The sequence below is a fragment of the Salmo salar genome, chromosome 01 (genome assembly GCF_965601325.2).
Source record: "Salmo salar chromosome 01, fSalSal1, whole genome shotgun sequence".
In the NCBI taxonomy this organism is placed as follows: domain Eukaryota; kingdom Metazoa; phylum Chordata; class Actinopteri; order Salmoniformes; family Salmonidae; genus Salmo; species Salmo salar.
The window spans coordinates 36,420,001-36,438,115 of NC_138291.1; the positions used below are offsets into that span (position 1 = coordinate 36,420,001).

Genomic DNA, 18,115 nt, shown 5'->3' on the forward strand with positions numbered 1-18,115 from the left:
CATGTGTGTGTGAGTGTCCAGTGTGTGCCTGCGTGTGTGTGTCCAGTTGGCCAGTGTGTGCCTGTGTGTGTCCAGTGGGCCAGTGTGTACCTGTCGGTCTGTGTCTCTGTGTGTGTGTGTGTGTGTGTGTCCGTCCATCCAGTGGGCTAGTGTGTGCCTCGGTGTGTGTGTGTGTGTGTGTGTGTGTGTGTGTGTGTGTGACCAGCATGATCACCCAATTTAAAAAATGTACTTGTTAATTTACTCCATTACTCATAAAAGTAATCTGATTACGTAATGAGTTACCCAACACTGGGCAAAATATCCTGCTCATTCTCTACCTAACATATTGTTCTTCAGAGGTACACTTACTAATCATCTACACTTCTACAATTCAGTGTGCTGCTGACAAAGGAGCTTGGTCTGAATCACATCAGCATTAAAAAGATCCTGTCCTGAAATGTATTTCATCACTTCAGTTACATACTCCAAGCACTAAACATCCTTTTGAAGTTTATTTGACCGAGTGGCTATGGTGCAGAGATACAGTATCAATCACTTTTTTTTAAACTAATTATACAGCGCTGTAATACAGAGAGAGAAAAGGACAAAAAGGAGGGTTCTCACCAGATTTATCTCCAGGGTGGGGCCCAAAACTGTGGGGCTCAGCAGGACCGGGCCTCCTGGGTGGGGGGGGGCCCATAGGCCCGAGGGGAAAGGCTCCGGGCAGGGGTCTCCTGTAGGGAAGGCCTGGGTCTGGATACATATACCCTTTATGAGCAGAGAGAGAGAGCACCGTTTCATCAGCCTTATTCAGACCAGCTGCGCTGAGGATGGGGATCAGAACAGAAATGTCCAAATCAAAACAACCAGTGTGCTGTCCAAAGGGGACTGGAGCCAAAAGCAGAAGCCTCTTTGCAGGTCACAACAAAAAGAAACAAGCATAAAATCATGATGCATTTACTTAGTACACAACAAAACAGTGACAGTAGTAGAATGGGTATGATGGAATTGTCGCTGATTAATCAAAATACAGTGATGCCACACGCTAAATCGCTCCCCCATGATAACTGAACTAAATGGTTAAAAAGTTCCTAGTTCCAGGGCCTCCTGAGTGGCGCAGCGGTCTAAGACACTGCATCGCAGTGCAAGCTGTGCCACAGAGATCCTGGTTCGAGTCGACACAAACCAGTGGCGGCTCAGGCTCCTCAATACATTAGTGAGGTTGGGCAATGAGGCCTGGCTCGCAGATGGCGTTCCAATTCATCCCAAAGGTGTTCAATGGGGTTGAGGTCAGGGCTTTGTGCAGGCCAGTCAAGTACTTCCACACCGATCTCGACAAACCATTGTGCACAGGGGCATTGTCATGCTGAAAAAGGAAAGGGCCTTCCCCAAACTGTTGCCACAAAGTTGGAAACACAGAATCATCTAGAATGTCATTGTATGCTGTAGCGTTAAGATTTCCCTTCACTTGAACTAAGGGGCCTAGCCCGAACCATGAAAAACAGCCATAGACCATTATTCCTCCTCCACCAAACTTTGCAGTTGGCACTATGCAGTCGGGCAGGTAGCATTGTAAAAAAAACATTTCATGAAGCTCCCAACAAACAGTTCTTGTGCTGAAGTTCCTTCCAGAGGCTGTTTGGAAAATCGGTGTTGCAACAGAGGACAGACAGTTTTTACACACTACAGCACTTGGCGGTCCCGTTTTGTGAGCTTGTGTGGCCTACCACTTCGCGGCTGAGCCGTTGTTGCTCCTAGACGTTTTCCACTTCACAATAACAGCACTTACAGTTGAGCGGGGCAGCTCTAGCAGGGCAGAAATTTGACAAACTGACTTGTTGGAAAGGTGGCCACATTGAAAGTCATTGAGTTCTTCAGTAAGGCTAAGGCTGTGTGCTCAATTGTATACACATGTCAGCAAAGGGTGTGGCTGAAATAGCTGAATCCACTAATTTGAAGGGGTGTCCACATACTTTTGTATATATGGAGTAGTCATACACTCACTGGCCACGACTAGGTCTGCACCTCACAGACTGACAACAGTGAACCAATAAAGAGAATCTCAAACCTCTAACAGGGCCGGCTGACCACAACAGTAACCAACTGAGGGGAATTGTTTAGCTGTGAAATAATCTGACAGTCGATTAACAAATATAACTCACTCTCACCCTATAACTAATTATATGTCTCTACAACACAAAAGAAATTCCGGACATCTTTACATAGCAAAAGATGGTAAAACATACTGACGTAAATAAATAACGAACACACACCCTTTAGGGCTGATACTGAATGCAAATTTGTATTTTTCACACACAATATAGTAGACTAGAAGATTAGAATAGAATAACTGTCTGTAGTGATTGGAGGGAGGGGCTGCTGAGATCAAAGGGGGGGGGGCGATAGCGGGTGGTCATTGCTGTACCTGGAGGGGGTATAGGCGCGCCCCTGCGATCCCTCTCCCAAGTGGGAGATATCGAGCCACTGTCAGAGTGAGGACCACCACTCCGATCAGAGTCCACCCCACCAGGGGGGTCTACTAGGCCTCGGGATACTGGTTATGAGAGAGAGATGTGGGAGTGGTAGGTGAGCAAGAAAGAGAGAGAGACAGCATAATGTCAATGAGTTCATGAAGCAAGGATGACAGGACCAGAACAATACGTCATGTGCAAAGACAATGCTCCCTCTGTAGGTGATACAGCTGCACATCATTCCCCTTTTTGCTGGTGCATGCTCACCACCAAGGCAATTCAACTATAAAGATAAGCATCTCTGTAACAGATGTATCAACCTTCCAGCAAATTAAGATTCAGCATGTATTTGTATCAGTTGATTAAGAACAGATTTCAGTTTTGCTTTACTCAATAACTTAATTGACAGGATATTAAGTAATAATCAAAACTGAATTAAATAATAACCTATTTATCCTGCTTTCTTAATGGTACTTTCACCATGTCATGGCACATCAGTTTGTACTAAATAGAAAACGTAAATAGAATCCTAATTATAAACTCATGACATGCCAACGATTAGAACATGATACTCTGCGATGCTTAAAGAACACACGTCTCAAGCCATGTACATTTGGCTGCGGTGCAATGCCACATGATGCACTGAAGAGGGGGTTTGGACTGGAGAAGTCACCTCTGCCTCCCGGTCCCATTGGAGGGAAGTTTGGTGAGAGGTGTGGCGGGCCATCCATCAGGGTGGGCGGAGACAGGAAGGCTCTGTTCTCAGAGGTAGGGTGACCCAGGGGGGAGGGGCCATAGGGTGACCTTTCACCTGCAGGACAGGGAGAGACAGAAAGTTCAAATATCAGAATAATGACCTATTAAACACCTAGTCCCTAGTACACGATAGGCACTCCTGTAGATCTGAGAGGATTGGATGGATAGTAAGTAGTTCTGTTAATAACTTCATCTTGCCTTTTGGATTGTCGCCATATTGCTTTCACCTATCCAATCCTCTCAATGTAGGGAGTAGGAGCTACGGGCGAGTTGGCATTCAGCAGAGGATATGATTATAGTTAGGGTGAAAGGAGGGCTATTGTAGACTCACCTCTGAATGGAGGTCTGCCCATGTTGTCCAGAGCATAGGGGTCTTTCTCCACCAGATCTAGCTTGAACTGAGTATCAGTCAATCTGCATGGAGACACACCACAGCTGGAGAATACTTTCCACATTGCAGGGAAATACTATTTTGTAGCAACACGTCCGGTGAAACTGACTGTATTCTTTAGTACTTACTTTTGCCTGAGGTGTGCATTCTCTCTTTTAATGTCAGCCAGGTCACGGTCGGCAGCTCGTGCTGCTAGCTACAATGCAGACAACAGAGATTACAGATGAGTCGCCAAGCTGAGGAAATCCCATTTAAGCACCAATTCCACGTTTCTGCTGCTCATCAACAAAAATTTGATGTGGGTCTTGGGGGTGTGGCTTGATGTGGGTGTGTCATGTTTGTAGATTGTACCATGGCAGTTACTGTTGTATGTCCCTCTTGAGACACCGTGGCAACAGCATAGCCACTATCACTTCCTCAAAACAGTCTGAATTGATCTAAGGTCTTAGCTAGATGTAAAATTATGTGACTAAGGTGTTTGGTGCAGTATTTCTCAAGTAAAAAAAAGACATGTGTGTGGGTGTGTTATGTTCATATATATTGTACCCTGCCTGGCAAGTTACTGTTGTTTGTCCCTCTTGAGACACCGTGGCAACAACATAGCCACTATCGCTTTCTAAAAATTGTCAGAACTGATCTAAGGAGGTCTTAGTCACACAATTTTACATCTAGCTAAGGTGTTTGGTGCAGTATTTCTCAAGTAAAAATAAATAAAATAAAAACTTTAAAAAACTAGTCAGTGCACTGCAGAGTGTATGAGTACTGAGTCAGCTGCTGCTGGCTGCACTCAGGACTGATTTCAGAAAACATGTCTACAACATCATCAGCAAGCTGTCAAACTATCTTAAATAAAGCAAAAGCTTCACGCTGTTTATCAGTGCCCAAACATCACTAGCTAGCTAAGTTCCATGTAGTAGTAGCTAGCAGGCACATTGAGCAGGCAGGCCACGTTAGCTAAATCAGCTTATCAAGTCACTGGCGAGTGCCGTTTTTTATTTTTTTACAATCCATTACCAGAGTTTGAATCTGTCTTGCAGTGTTTGCGCAAGTTTGTCTCAAAGCCTGGTAGGTTCTGCGATTGGATAGAGCGCAATCAGTGCAGATTTTTGGCGTTACCGTCTCGTGTTAGTGGGCATGGTTGCAATCCAAACCCAGCCCTTATGTAAATTGTGATGACCTCAGTTAAACAAATCTCACAAAACTCAGTTTTGCAATATACTGACCTTATGACCAAAATTATCCTACTTACGCTTTAGTCAATTTTGGCACTGGAATAAACATTTCTAATATCGATGCCACATAGGCTGTTTTCAACCAGAAATGCATTCAGTTGCTCTTTAACATGACTATGAGCTGAGGTGTGCTCCATGGTAGTAACATACATACACACACTATGTACTTACCCAGTTATTGTGTGCCTTCTTTTCCTGGGAGGTTATCTGAAAAATGGAGGGAGAATGGACATTTGTTATTGGCCATACATCAGATAATTGCATGTGGTTTATGTTTCCCCCCCCTCTTCCAGTCTCTTATGACATGCTGTCAGATCTCCCACCTGGATCTTGTAGGCCTGGTTGGTCTTCTCCAGCTCATCCTCCAGGTCTTGTGCTCTTTGCCTTTGTGTGGAAACAAAACAGCACCTTGATGCAAGCACTCGCAATACAAAACGCCATGCGAAAATGTGCAACTCTATATTTCACAAAATGAATTAGATGTATTCGATTGACAGCAAGTGTACTGAAAGTATACCTTTAAATTTCAGGCCTGTATGAAAACACCGTAAACAAGAGATTTGCAGGGTAGGTTTGGAGACAGGTGATATCTGGAGTCAGGGATGGTTTATTTGTGTGTGTGTGTGTGTGTATGTCCAGTAGCCGACCTGTAGCTGCTGAGCTCCTCCACGGCCAGGCTGATACTCCTGTCAGCCTTGGTCAGCTTCTCCTCCTTCTGCAGACGCTCCCTCTCCTCCACCGTCAGCATCCTGACACCAGGGAGAACACCCATTATATGTATACCACAGAGTGGAACAGCCATGATCAGACAAACATTACCAGGCCATGTGTGGTCCAGTGCATCTCAGTTGGTAGAGCATGGCGCATGCAATGCCACAGATCGTGGGTTCGATTCCCATTGGACCCTTACATAAAAAAGGTATGCACGCATGACTAAGTTGCTTTGCATAAGTGTCTGCTAAATTACATATATTATTATATTACCAGGCATGCAGCAGTTCAATAGTCCCACTTATTGAATTTAGTTATTATGAAGTCTAACCAAACTTTCATAAATCAGCCATTATAAATGCTTATAAATCCTTCATACATTTTTTGTTGTTGTTGTTATGATCAGCCTGTATAAAATTACATAATGTTCACGGATGAAGCTGTGCATTTGGGTCAGCCTTAGAGTGGCTCCTGTACAGTACCTGTGTAGTTTGAGCTCATTCTCCTGGTACATCTCCGTCATGATCTGCAGTTTCTGTTGTAGTTTCTGCACCTGGCCGGTGTACTTCTCACTCTCGGTCTGCAGAGAGTCCTTCTCATTCTCAAGTTTCTTAATCCCCTCTGCAACCCAAGAGTCAACCTGGTGTTAAAAACTAGACATGGTTTTCATTAAATGTCAGAGGTTTACAGCAGTTTAGGCCGGTTTCCCGGGCACTGACACATGTCCTTTTTAGTCCAGGAGGACAAGGCTTAATAAGGCTAAAACCCTTTGTGTCTGTTGTATCATGAAAACAGCAACTGAAGCTCATTTCAATATAAACCTACAGACATTTTATGTACATTATAAAATTAACTTAGTTATATTCTTGTTTTGTTCTCCGCCGTGATAAGTTACTACTGAACAGCATAATACTCTGCTTACCTTGGAGATCCTCCATGGCCTTGACTTCATCTGCTAGCTTGGCAAACACCCTGTCCTTGTCTTCATCCACCGACTTCAAGTCTGCATTCATCTAAGAAGAAAAAAAAACAAGTCTCATTTTCCATCTATTGCTGACAAGAGTTTTGTTTTTAAAACAGAATTGAATTTAAGTGAAGACATACCTTGGCTGCATGAATGAGTTTCTGTATTCTTTGTCGTTGATGGTTATCTGTGTATAAAAAAAAAGAAACAAAAAAGTTTAAATCTGGGAAGACACAGATATCCCACTTCCTCAATATCCTGACACAAATGTTTTTTTTTAAATCCCATCGATGATGATAATAATACGAAAAGACAGTGAGCGAAAGCCAGTTGATCATACTTACTGGCGGTTATAGCCTTATCTACCAGAACCTCACCTGGCCCCTCTCCACTTTCCACCCCTCGTGTCCCATATCTCTCCTCTCCGTTGGCTCCGTCCTCCAGCACTGCGTCCCAGTCCTTTATCTTCAACAGGCAGTCTGTCAGGGACTAATGGAGAGAGAGAGAGAGAGCGACAAGGCTTTACCATTCAAATAACTATAGTTTTTCCCCCAAGGAAACTTATTTTGTTGAGTGGTACATACAACAAAACACAGTATATACCATTTATAATAATTAACAGGCAATAGAGGATTAGCATTTTGACCATCGCCTCAAACAGGTTGCGCCACTTAGGGTGTTAACTAACTAATTGTTAGTTGACACTAGGGCTGTGGTGGTCACAACATTTCATCAGCCGGTGATTGTCAAGCAAATAAACTGTCGGTCTCACGGTAATTGACCGTTAATTAATATAAACACATTTAGCATCTCCTGGCTTCCACACATTTTTTATTTATTTAACTAGGCAACTCAGTTAAGAACAAATTCTTATTTACAATGACGGCCTAGGAACAGTGGGTTAACTGCCTTGCTCAGGGGCAGAACGACAGATTTTTACCTTGTCAGCTCAGGGATTCGATCTAGCAACCTTTCGGTTACTAATCCAATGCTCTAACCACCTGCCGTCTACAAGCCATTTTAAAAAGTCTAATAAATCCATGTAATATAGCCTACACCTTCACAATAAATCCATTATTTATTGTAGACAGGTCTAAAGAAGCATGATATGAAGAAAATGTTGTCTATTTCAGAAGAAAATATACTCAGATGTCCTTATGTTAGGTCCTGATGTGGCTGTGCCAAATGGCTGTGGGCTACACTAGTTAATTTAGCAGACAAGATTTGCTTATAATTCCCTGGCATTACTTTATATTATAGTTTGAAGAATACAACTGAACAAAGCTGAATAAATATAAATATTTCTCCAAATGAGTTGAGGGAGTGCACACATGCGGCTATATGCTTAATTTAGAGTTATTAATGTAACTTAAGTTATACAAATGTTGGGCTATATGTTTTGATTTGAAAAAAGTCGCTTGAAAGGCATGAGCTCTGCTTTGTTTGTTTTGCGCAGGCTGTACACACAAATAGTCTCATTCACAATTTGACAAGCACTTGATCATTCCTCAAATTTCATGGCCGCAACCCCTTTGCGGCCGTAATGCGACCCCAAAAAATCCATGCCTTTTGCGGCCAGAGTGCTGCGTTGTGCCCTTCTCCTGGTGTGTGCTGTGCAATCCGAAGCGTCTCTCACTCACACCGCTTTCCGTCACGTGATCGTAAAAAAAAAAAAAAAAAAATTATATATATATATATATATATATAAATCATTTTTTTGAAATTATTATTATTTTATTTTTTTAAATCGGTCTTTCTCACAGGCTACAAGTTAAGACAGAATCATCAGGGACGCAACAGCGCACGTCCTTATCCAATTTCGAGGTGCGTATTGAAGATATTTTTTTGTCAGCCAACAAGATGTGTTGGCCTAACAAACAACAAAAGCACTAGCCTATGTCAATCTACTATCCCCCACAACACAAAAGTCGACCTATTCTACTCTGTGCGAGAAATAAATATTCCAAACAGTCTGGGAGAGTTGTGGGATGCGATAGATCCCAAATGATTCGGCTATTTCTTCACATTATAAGCACAGCAATGCGCACATGGTAGTGGGCTATAGGTGCGAATGTTTCAAAACACCATTATCAAAAGTGACAGTAAATGCAATTATGCATGTAATGCTTTTATTATAAAGGTGCATTTTTATGGTGAAAATGATCTTCCCCAATCTTGAAACTCACTCGCTGCTTATATATGCCAGTTAGGGTCTACACCCCTTGTAAAGCAGATCAATGTGCTTAATTTTAAGAAGTTATTTGGCCACTTCAGTTGTGATACAAACCTTAAAACATATAGGCCTATGGGCTAGGCTACATGAGGTGTGTGACTATGATTCGAACAAGTCGCAAAAAAGGCATTGTTTCTGATGATGGGCATCATTCACAAATGATAATATATTATTCACAAGTGATAGGCTAATATTGTCACCCATCAGACTATTCTTGATTTAATCTTGTCTTTACATATACTAAATAAAATATGTGTGACATTTGTTTTGATTTCGAATGGCCCATTATCATGCACCTGCAAACGGAGGATGCTTTTCCCCGTGGTTTATTTTCATGCCAGCCAGGTAGGCTATACTCCTGTTGTAAATATAAGCAATGTGCTTAACATTCAGAAAGTTGAGAAATAAATATAGTAGGCCTAGCCTATAGAAAGCTGATGGGATCCTCCTCTTTTTATTAGCGGCCATCACTCTGTTTTTTGCATAGCCTATAGAAATGTTGCGCAACATGAGCTCCTACGAAGTGCTTGATTCGATTTTCGAAGACATTTACATTCATGTCAGAGTGATTAGAGGGACAATAGAGAACTGAGTACCAGGCAGTTAGCAAGTTTGGTAGGCTACTAATGACCAGCAGCAGCATCAGACCTTGGAGAAGCTTAATTACCGTGACTAAACAGTCATCTGAAATTTGACTGCCTTCATGACTGCCGGTGTGTCGGTAATATGGTCACCACCGCAACAGTCCTAGTTGACACCCTCAGTAATCTTCAAAGTGTGTGGTGATTGGTTTTTCCCAGTACAGGGAAGTACAGGGAAGAATATGCAAAAGTTTGTTATAGGCACACACTTAGCTGCATGTGGTTTTTGCCAGTGCAGTAATATGAATGCAAACCTTGATGCTCTCGTCTTTGGTGGCAGCATCCTGCACCATTCCAGTGTAGGAGCTCTCACACATCCTCATCTCCTCCTCCAGTTCACTCATCCGCTCCCCCCAGCCCTCTGCTTCCTGGGCCAGCTGTGGGAAGAGGGGGAGAGGGTGAGGACCCCACCAGAATATAGGACACTTTCCGCTTTCTCTTCAGCACAACCCATGCAGGTTATTTGTATAAACGGCAACCAAGCCTGATATGGAACTGGAGTATAAAACACTATTAGTGACAGAGCCATACTTTCAGATATCAATGGCTCTGATTCGTGGGTACTGTTTAGCTGTAAATGGACATCTTATATGTCAGGTTACATACCTGTGCATTTTTCTCCTGGAGCAAGGCCTTCTCTTCTTTTGCTGCCTCCAGATTATTCTGATTCCTCTCACTGTTCATGTCATATATTTTCAGGGTTGTCTGTGCCTGAAAATAGAGCAAAATGTGTTACATCTATCCTGGCTCTAAGTGTGTGGACATGACTAACATGCCGAACAGGAAGAAATGACAATTAACATGTTGTTCATGATATATAACACTAATGCGGACATGTGTCAGCATCATACTTTACCTGCTCTGTCTGGGACTTGAGGTCGCTGGTTTCTTCTTCTACAGTTTTCAAGGTTTCCTGCATATCTGCAATCTGTAAAATCACGCAAATCACCACATCTTAAAAATAAATGAACTGTGAAATATGAGAGCAAAGAGTGAAACTGAAAAAATAAAAGATGTCAATGCATAAACATCAAAACGCAGGATAAGGTGAAAAAAATATCCAGTCTGAAGTCAAACTCACCGTCTTCTCCTGCTGCAACCTCCTCGCTCTCTGGATATTTAGGTCCTCCTTTAACTTTTCTATATCATCTCCAAGCTGTGTATTTGACTGTTTCAGCCTCTGGAACATCACCTGAAGAGGAGACCATTATAGGTTTACTTGAAAGTCACACGCTTACCAAGTCCTTTTATACCATTTGCCAGTGTATTTAGAGGTGAAATATTAGAATGTTTATTCAGTATTGAGAACAATCATACTGTGTAATTTGTGTGTCTTACCTCCAGATTCTCCCTCTCTGCGGCCTGAGCCAAAACGCCACTATTCCGCAGGGCACATTCCAGTTTTTCATACTAAAAAAGGTACATAAATAAACATAAACAAACAGTAGCAAAGGCATTCATAACACACAGGTCTATCCAAAACATGTAATTTCCGAGGGCATTGAATTGAATAGTTTGCGAATCCAGTCAGACACACATACTGCATTCTTTGACATAGGACTCACTTTTTGTTGAACCTCACTCAAAGTCTTAAGTACTTTGCACTTTTCATCTAATAGTTGAGCCACCTTCAGGCCCATCCGCCTCTCTTTGCCAGAATATAGTCTGCTCTTTATCTGGAAACAAAAACAATTTTGTGAGCTTGGTCACTCCCCGATCAAAAGAAAGAATGCTGTTGTTCATCTTTATACTTGCATGCTGGTATAAATATCAGACAGTCAACTTACACATTGGTAGAACCTGCAGGTGAACAATAGGAGGGTGCCCAACCCCAGTAATGCAGTGACGATGACAGCTTCCCATGGTAGTCCATACAGGTCAGGACCTGGCCTTACATCATCAGGAAGGGATGACACAACCTGGGTAGAAAATCAGATAAATTACTTACAATAAAAAAAAACTTGCTATAGTATTTTCATTCAGGTTTCAGGCCCTGGATTGTGGGTATGTGACAGTCAAAATGCAAACGTCCAACTTCCTCTAAACACAGACACACAGCTAGTTGTTGTGAGTGATTGAAAAGTAAAGCGATTGTCATTGCAACAAGGAGCCACAACAAGCTCGCATAAAACACCATTGTCTACTCCAAGCTTAGGACTCTGGGTCTGAACACTTCCCTCTGCAACTGGATCCTGGACTTCCTGACGGGCCGACCGCAGGTGGTGAGGGTAGGCAACATTACCTCCGCCACGCTGACCCTCAACACAGGGTTGTGTGCTTAGTCCCCTCCTGTACTCGCTGTTCAACCACAAAATGAGTGGCCACGCACTACTCCAACACAATCATCAAGTTTGCTGACAACACAACGGTGGTAGGCCGGATCATCGACAACGATGAGTCACCCTACAGGGAGGCAATCAGTGACCTGGCAGTGTGGCGCCAGAACAACAACCTATCCCTCAACGTCAGTAAGACCAAGGAGCCGATCGTGGACTACAGGAAACAGGAGGAGTGAGCACGCCCCCATCCACAGCGACAGGGAGGCAGTGGAGCAGTTCGAGAGCTTCAAGTTCCTTGGTGTCCAAATCACGAAAGACTTAATATGGTCCAAACACAAGCACACAGTCATGAAGAAGGTGCAATAGCATGGGCCCTCAAAAATCCTCAAAAAGTTCTACAGCTGTACCATTGAGAGCATTTTGACTGGCTGCATCACTGCCTGGTATGGCAATAGCACCGCCCTCGATTGCATGGCACACAGAGGGTGGTGCGGACAGCCCAGTACTTCACTGGGGCAGAGCTCCCTGTCATCTATATCAGGCGGTGTGGTAGGAAGGCCCGGAAAATCATTGAAGACTCCAACATCCCAAGCCATAGACTATTCTCTCTGCTTCTGCACAGCAAGTGATACCAGTGAATCAAGTCTGGCACCAATAGCCTCTTGAACAGCTTCTATCCCCAAGCAATAAGACTCATAAATAGCTACTACTCTGTTTATCTTATATCCTGATGCCTAGACACCTTACCCGTATACATATCTACCGCCATCACTCCACTATCTCTGCACATTGTAAATACTGTATTGTAACTGACCTTGTATACAGTATGTTTACTTATTGTGTTTGTCATATTTCTTGGGTGTTTATTTGTATAACATTGTTATTGATTATTGCACTGTTGGGTTTTGAGTTTGCAAGAACTGTATTTCACTGTACATGTGACATTAAAACCTCAAATTTGAAACTAACTAGCCAGCTATCTAGCTACTTAGGGTGTTTTCACACTTGGTCCATTTCAGGCAATTTTTGTGAACTCAGTGCGGTTGGCTTATTTTTTTGTTTTGAGATCGGTTTGCATGAATTCTGCGGTAATGTGAACAGAAAGCTTCCCAGGTTCGCTTGTCAGTATTCCCGCACCACACACACTATTTAGGCATTTCTGCGCATCCTTGACAATCGTCAATCAATATCTAAAAACAGCACGTTTTTCCCCGCGAATCTCCACATCATCTTCTCTGTTTTTGTTGCACCAATGTGAGGGTTTATGGTAGAGGGACAGGTGTTGCAGTAGTCTAGTGTGTGGTGCAGGAATAATTACAAGCGAACCTGGGGAGTTTTGTGTTCACATTACCCTGAAAAGGGAACCGTACCTCTGAATTCAAGTGAACCGAACTCAGACCACCTCTCGAGAGGGTATCGGTTCGCTTCGGGGGCTCTTTTGAGGGTCTGAGTTCTTTTGGCGTGTTCACACTGCAACCAAAAAAATTAAGCGACCCGCACTGAGTTCACATAAATTGACTGAAAGGGACAAAGTCAAGTGTGAACACACTTACATTAGGATACAACAGATAGCTAATGTTAGTTACCTGGCTAAATTAGCTAACATGTCATTAGTTTACGTTACATTATCTTACCAGGAAACAGTGTTCTCGTGGACAGCAAGACAAGACACTAGCTAGCTAGTTAACTAAACAATGTAGATAAGCCATATTTGACAGTCCTACACAATGAATCATTGAATTCACACAAATTACAAAGTTGGGTTACTTTAGCTAGCTACACCATTTGATGTTTTTAGCATTGACTAGTCCAAGCTAGCTATCTAGCATGCTAACTGGATTTGACACTCACATCTCTCACTTTCTCCACGGCTAGAGTGTAATAGGTCCTTGCTGTCATTTTAAAATCAGCCAATTGGGTAGCAACTGCCTCACCACTTGTTTGATCTTCCATTTGTCGAATATTTCATTGAAATATTATTTCCATGATTATATTAACATTAAAAAAACGAATGCCAAGCTGTCATCCTGAAGTATCAGTGGCAACATGAAACTAGAGAGTTGGGACACGTATGACGCTGAAACGTGCGCAGGTTGATGCTATTTTATGCACCCAGAACTCGCTAAAACGACTCACTTTCGTTTATATTGTCCTAAAACGAATATTGGTTGATTTGTATAATTCTAATCCTACACAATAATGTGTTTTATTTGACTTTTCACTCAAAGGGAGTATTAGTAAATGTTACAACGCCCCCACTTCCTGCTTTAATGTTGAGTTGGTATATTCTCAACGTCACCAATTGTAGAACTATCCATGCTGTCTTGCATCATTAGGACACCCCTACCCCATGATGTTGTCATTTAAAATGGTTGAAGTTACAGTTAGGTTAGAGTTGAGGTTAAGGTTGGGGTTAATATTTAGTCTAGGGAAGTCCAAAGGATTCCAAATAGCCCAAAATCTGTCCACGAAAATAATCCACGAAGTGAGGAATTTTTGTATGGAGGTCAATGAGAGTGTCTAATTTGGTGAACAACAAAATCGAATTGCTAATTTGCTATGTGAGTCTTATTTGATCGAATATAAGTTTCGTAATGGTTAGTTTGTTACAAATGCACTGTTATAAGTGAAGGCACGTGGCATCTTTGAAAAAAATACTTTATATCGGAAGTTGTCATACAGATAGAGGACCCATCAAATAAAATGTTATTGGTCTTGGTCATACACCTTTTGCAGATGTTATTGTAGGTGCTTATGATGGATATAATCAGTTTTAGCATGGACATAACCCCTTTTAGCATGGGGAAAGGGGGATACCTTGCCAGTTATACAATTCTGCATTTAACCCAACCCCTCTGAATCAGAGAGGTGCCAGGGCTGCCTTGATAGACATCCACATCATCACCTGGGGTACTGTGAGTTATCTACCTTGCTCAGAGGCAGAACGTCAGATTTTTACCTTGTCAGCTCTGAGATTTGATCTAGCAACCTTTCGGTTACTGGCCCAACACTCCCATTGAGGGTTCCACCATTTTAAAGTAGTCAACTGAATGGGGATTCCTATGAATTGGGAGCAATTAGCCAATGAAGAAGAAGAACATTGAATACTTTAAAATGGAGATAGCCTCAATGGCACTGCCCATGCTGTCACAGATGCTATAGTGGCACAGATACAAGATGAGTCCTCTATCTATCTCTATAGACTTTTGTTCACATGCATATCTACCTTATCATTGGCTAAAATGGTCCCACCTGATCTCGCCTCCTTCCATCTTAGAGGAAATGTATTTCCATTGTTAGAGCGGGTCACTTTACAATCTTGTCAATATAATAGACAATTCTTGCTGACACTCAAGCTGATGAAACGTGGATGAAACAAATGCAAATGGTGGTACTCTACAAAATGTTTTGAAAACAACACATATTCAACCTCTATACCTATTCTCAAATAATCTATGAACATGGAATAAGTGACCTTTCCCTCCAGCTGAGACCAATTGTCACCAAAGTCCCTCCGCTGCCACCTGCCCTGTCCTTTAGGAGTAGGCCCAGAAGTTGTTGTTGGTTGGGTGTTTACCTTTCAGCTAACTTCTCAGTGCATGTCCAAAACACTACCTCTCACTCACCTGGTCAACATCCTGAACCTCCATCTCTATTCTCTATTTAAAATGCTCATGTTATTGCACTACCACAGTGCAGTGAATAGCCTAGTCACCAAAGCCAACTCCTCAGAGTGTTGGATGATGACAGTGATAGATGATATATTGCATACCAGAGAAAAATACCAGAGGTTTTAAAGGACCAGCTTCTTCAGCTATCGGGCCAATTAAAAGTGTATCGGGCTGTTATGTCTAATTCAAATGCCACAACCAAAGTTCCCTCTTGGAAGAATTAAGCTATTATATTATATTGATGATGAAGAGGGGGCATTCATATTGACACATGCATTGTGCAGTCCAATCCTTTTAAATTAGATCTCATTACATCTCAATAGATGACCTCAATAGATCAAATCTGTCGGAAAGATATCAGTTTGTCTCTGTGAATGGTTTGTCCTCTGACAAATCAACTGTATATTTCGGTGTTCCTCAAGGTTCCATTTTAGGACCACTATTGTTTTCACTATATATTTTACCTCTTGGGGATGTCATTCGAAAACATAATGTTAACTTTCACTGCTATGCGGATGACACACAGCTGTACATTTCAATGAAACATGGTGAAGCCCCAAAATTGCCCTCGCTGGAAGCCTGTGTTTCAGACATAAGGAAGTGGATGGCTGCAAACTTTCTACTTTTAAACTCGGACAAAACAGAGATGCTTGTTCTAGGTCCCAAGAAACAAAGAGATCTTCTGTTGAATCTGACAATTAATCTTGATGGTTGTACAGTCGTCTCAAATAAAACTGTGAAGGACCTCGGCGTTACTCTGGACCCTGATCTCTCTTTTGACGAACATATCAAGATTGTTTCAAGGACAGCTTTTTTCCGTCTACGTAACATTGCAGAAATCAGAAATGTTCTGTCCAAAATTGATGCAGAAAAATGAATCCATGCTTTTGTTACTTCTAGGTTAGACTACTGCAATGCTCTACTTTCCGGCTACCCGGATAAAGCACTAAATAAACTTCAGTTAGTACTAAATACAGCTGCTAGAATCCTGACTAGAACCAAATTTTTTTATCATATTACTCCAGTGCTAGCCTCCCTACACTGGCTTCCTGTTAAGGCAAGGGCTGATTTCAAGGTTTTACTGCTAACCTACAAAGCATTACATGGGTTTGCTCCTACCTATCTTTCCGATTTGGTCCTGCCGAACATACCTACACGTACGCTACGGTCACAAGACGCAGGCCTCCTAATTGTCCCTAGAATTTCTAAGCAAACAGCTGGAGGCAGGGCTTTCTCCTATAGAGCTCCATTTTTATGGAATGGTCTGCCTACCCATGTGAGAGACGCAGACTCGGTCTCAACCTTTAAGTCTTTATTGAAGACTCATCTCTTCAGTAGGCCCTATGATTGAGTGTAGTCTGGCCCAGGAGTGTGAAGGTGAACGGAAAGGCACTGGAGCAAAGAACCGCCCTTGCTGTCTCTGCCTAGCCGGTTCTCCTCTCTCCACTGGGATTCTCTGCCTCTAACCCTATTACAGGGGCTGAGTCACTGGCTTACTGGTGCTGTTCCATGCCGTCCCTAGGAGGGGTGCGTCACTTGAGTGGGTTGAGTCACTGACGTGGTCTTCCTGTTTGGGTTGGCGCCCCCCCTTGGGTTGTGCTGTGGCGGAGATCTTTGTGGGCTATACTCGGCCTTGTCTCAGGATGGTAAGTTGGTGGTTGAAGATATCCCTCTAGTCGTGTGGGGGCTGTGCTTTGGCAAAGTGGGTGGGGTTATATCCTGCCTGTTTGGCCCTGTCCGGGGCTATCATCGGATGGGGCCACAGTGTCTCCTGACCCCTCCTCTCTCAGCCTCCAGTATTTATGCTGCAGTAGTTTACGTGTCAGGGGGCTAGGTTCAGTCTGTTATATCTGGAGTATTTCTCCTGTCTTATCCGGTGTCCTGTGTGAATTTAAGTATGCTCTCTCTAATTCTCTCTTTCTTTCTCTCTCTCTTTCGGAGGACCTGAGCCCTAGGACCATGCCTCAGGACTACCTGGCATGATGACTCCTTGTTGTCCCCAGTCCACCTGGCCGTGCTGCTGCTCCAGGTTCAACTGTTTTGCCTGCGGCTATGGAACCCTGACCTGTTCACTGTGATTACTATTATTTGATCATGCTGGTCATTTATGAACATTTTAACATCTTGGCCATGTTCTGTTATAATCTCCACCCGGCACAGCCAGAAGAGGACTGGCCACCCATCATAGCCTGGTTCCTCTCTAGGTTTCTTCCTAGGTTTTGGCCTTTCTAGGGAGTTTTTCCTAGCCACCGGGCTTCTACACCTGCATTGCTGGCTGTTTGGGGTTTTAGGCTGGGTTTCTGTACAGCACTTTGATATATCAGCTGATGTAAGAAGGGCTATATAAATACATTTGATTTGATTTGATGACAAAGGGGTATATTTAAAGCAGTCATTTAAACATTCTTACCTGTACAGTGAGCCATTTCAGAAGCACCTCAACCATCAGCATATGAGAAATAGTATCACCAGTGACTTGATGTGCAGAAGTCAAAAGATATTCCACCACTGCTTATCTTTAACTCCCTCCCTGGTTTGCCCATCCATCTACCAGTCTGAATGCCCCCCTCAGTAGAGATATATTTTCTTTTCAGGTTGGTTAGGTCTTCGTTTTCCTTGCGAGTAAAACAATCATCATTGATGCAGTTTGTCTTGTCTGTATCTGCAGGAGAACATATTGTATTATGACACCAATTCATTCTTAAAACATGAAGACATTGTCAATAAATGGTGGTCAGATTTAGCACACTTCTAACAATGACCGAATGACAAAAACTTTGACAA

General features: G+C 42.7%; 1 protein-coding gene across 5 annotated transcripts in view; it reads right to left on the bottom strand.

The window, feature by feature from the left end:
- The window catches only part of LOC106601134 (melanoma inhibitory activity protein 2), a 31,022-nt gene that overhangs the window by 8,509 nt on the left and 4,398 nt on the right, over nucleotides 1-18,115 (bottom strand). For 2 of the 5 annotated variants that reach the window (XM_045717335.2, XM_045717339.2), the window contains 20 exons: nucleotides 17,742-17,993; nucleotides 11,169-11,300; nucleotides 10,947-11,057; nucleotides 10,720-10,791; nucleotides 10,463-10,573; nucleotides 10,238-10,309; nucleotides 9,988-10,092; nucleotides 9,636-9,758; nucleotides 6,885-6,996; nucleotides 6,648-6,694; nucleotides 6,466-6,556; nucleotides 6,026-6,164; nucleotides 5,480-5,581; nucleotides 5,156-5,216; nucleotides 5,004-5,039; nucleotides 3,729-3,796; nucleotides 3,541-3,623; nucleotides 3,127-3,264; nucleotides 2,408-2,536; nucleotides 607-750 (listed from right to left, as the gene is read on the bottom strand). In XM_045717335.2, the coding sequence (XP_045573291.1) occupies nucleotides 607-750; nucleotides 2,408-2,536; nucleotides 3,127-3,264; nucleotides 3,541-3,623; nucleotides 3,729-3,796; nucleotides 5,004-5,039; nucleotides 5,156-5,216; nucleotides 5,480-5,581; nucleotides 6,026-6,164; nucleotides 6,466-6,556; nucleotides 6,648-6,694; nucleotides 6,885-6,996; nucleotides 9,636-9,758; nucleotides 9,988-10,092; nucleotides 10,238-10,309; nucleotides 10,463-10,573; nucleotides 10,720-10,791; nucleotides 10,947-11,057; nucleotides 11,169-11,300; nucleotides 17,742-17,783 (1,918 nt within the window). In that variant the 5' untranslated portion in view covers nucleotides 17,784-17,993. Of the gene's footprint in view, nucleotides 1-606; nucleotides 751-2,407; nucleotides 2,537-3,126; nucleotides 3,265-3,540; nucleotides 3,624-3,728; nucleotides 3,797-5,003; nucleotides 5,040-5,155; nucleotides 5,217-5,479; nucleotides 5,582-6,025; nucleotides 6,165-6,465; nucleotides 6,557-6,647; nucleotides 6,695-6,884; nucleotides 6,997-9,635; nucleotides 9,759-9,987; nucleotides 10,093-10,237; nucleotides 10,310-10,462; nucleotides 10,574-10,719; nucleotides 10,792-10,946; nucleotides 11,058-11,168; nucleotides 11,301-13,511; nucleotides 13,883-17,741; nucleotides 17,994-18,115 lie in introns of those variants that run through there. The other 3 variants (XM_014193094.3, XM_014193109.3, XM_014193102.3) reach the window with 3 other exon arrangements.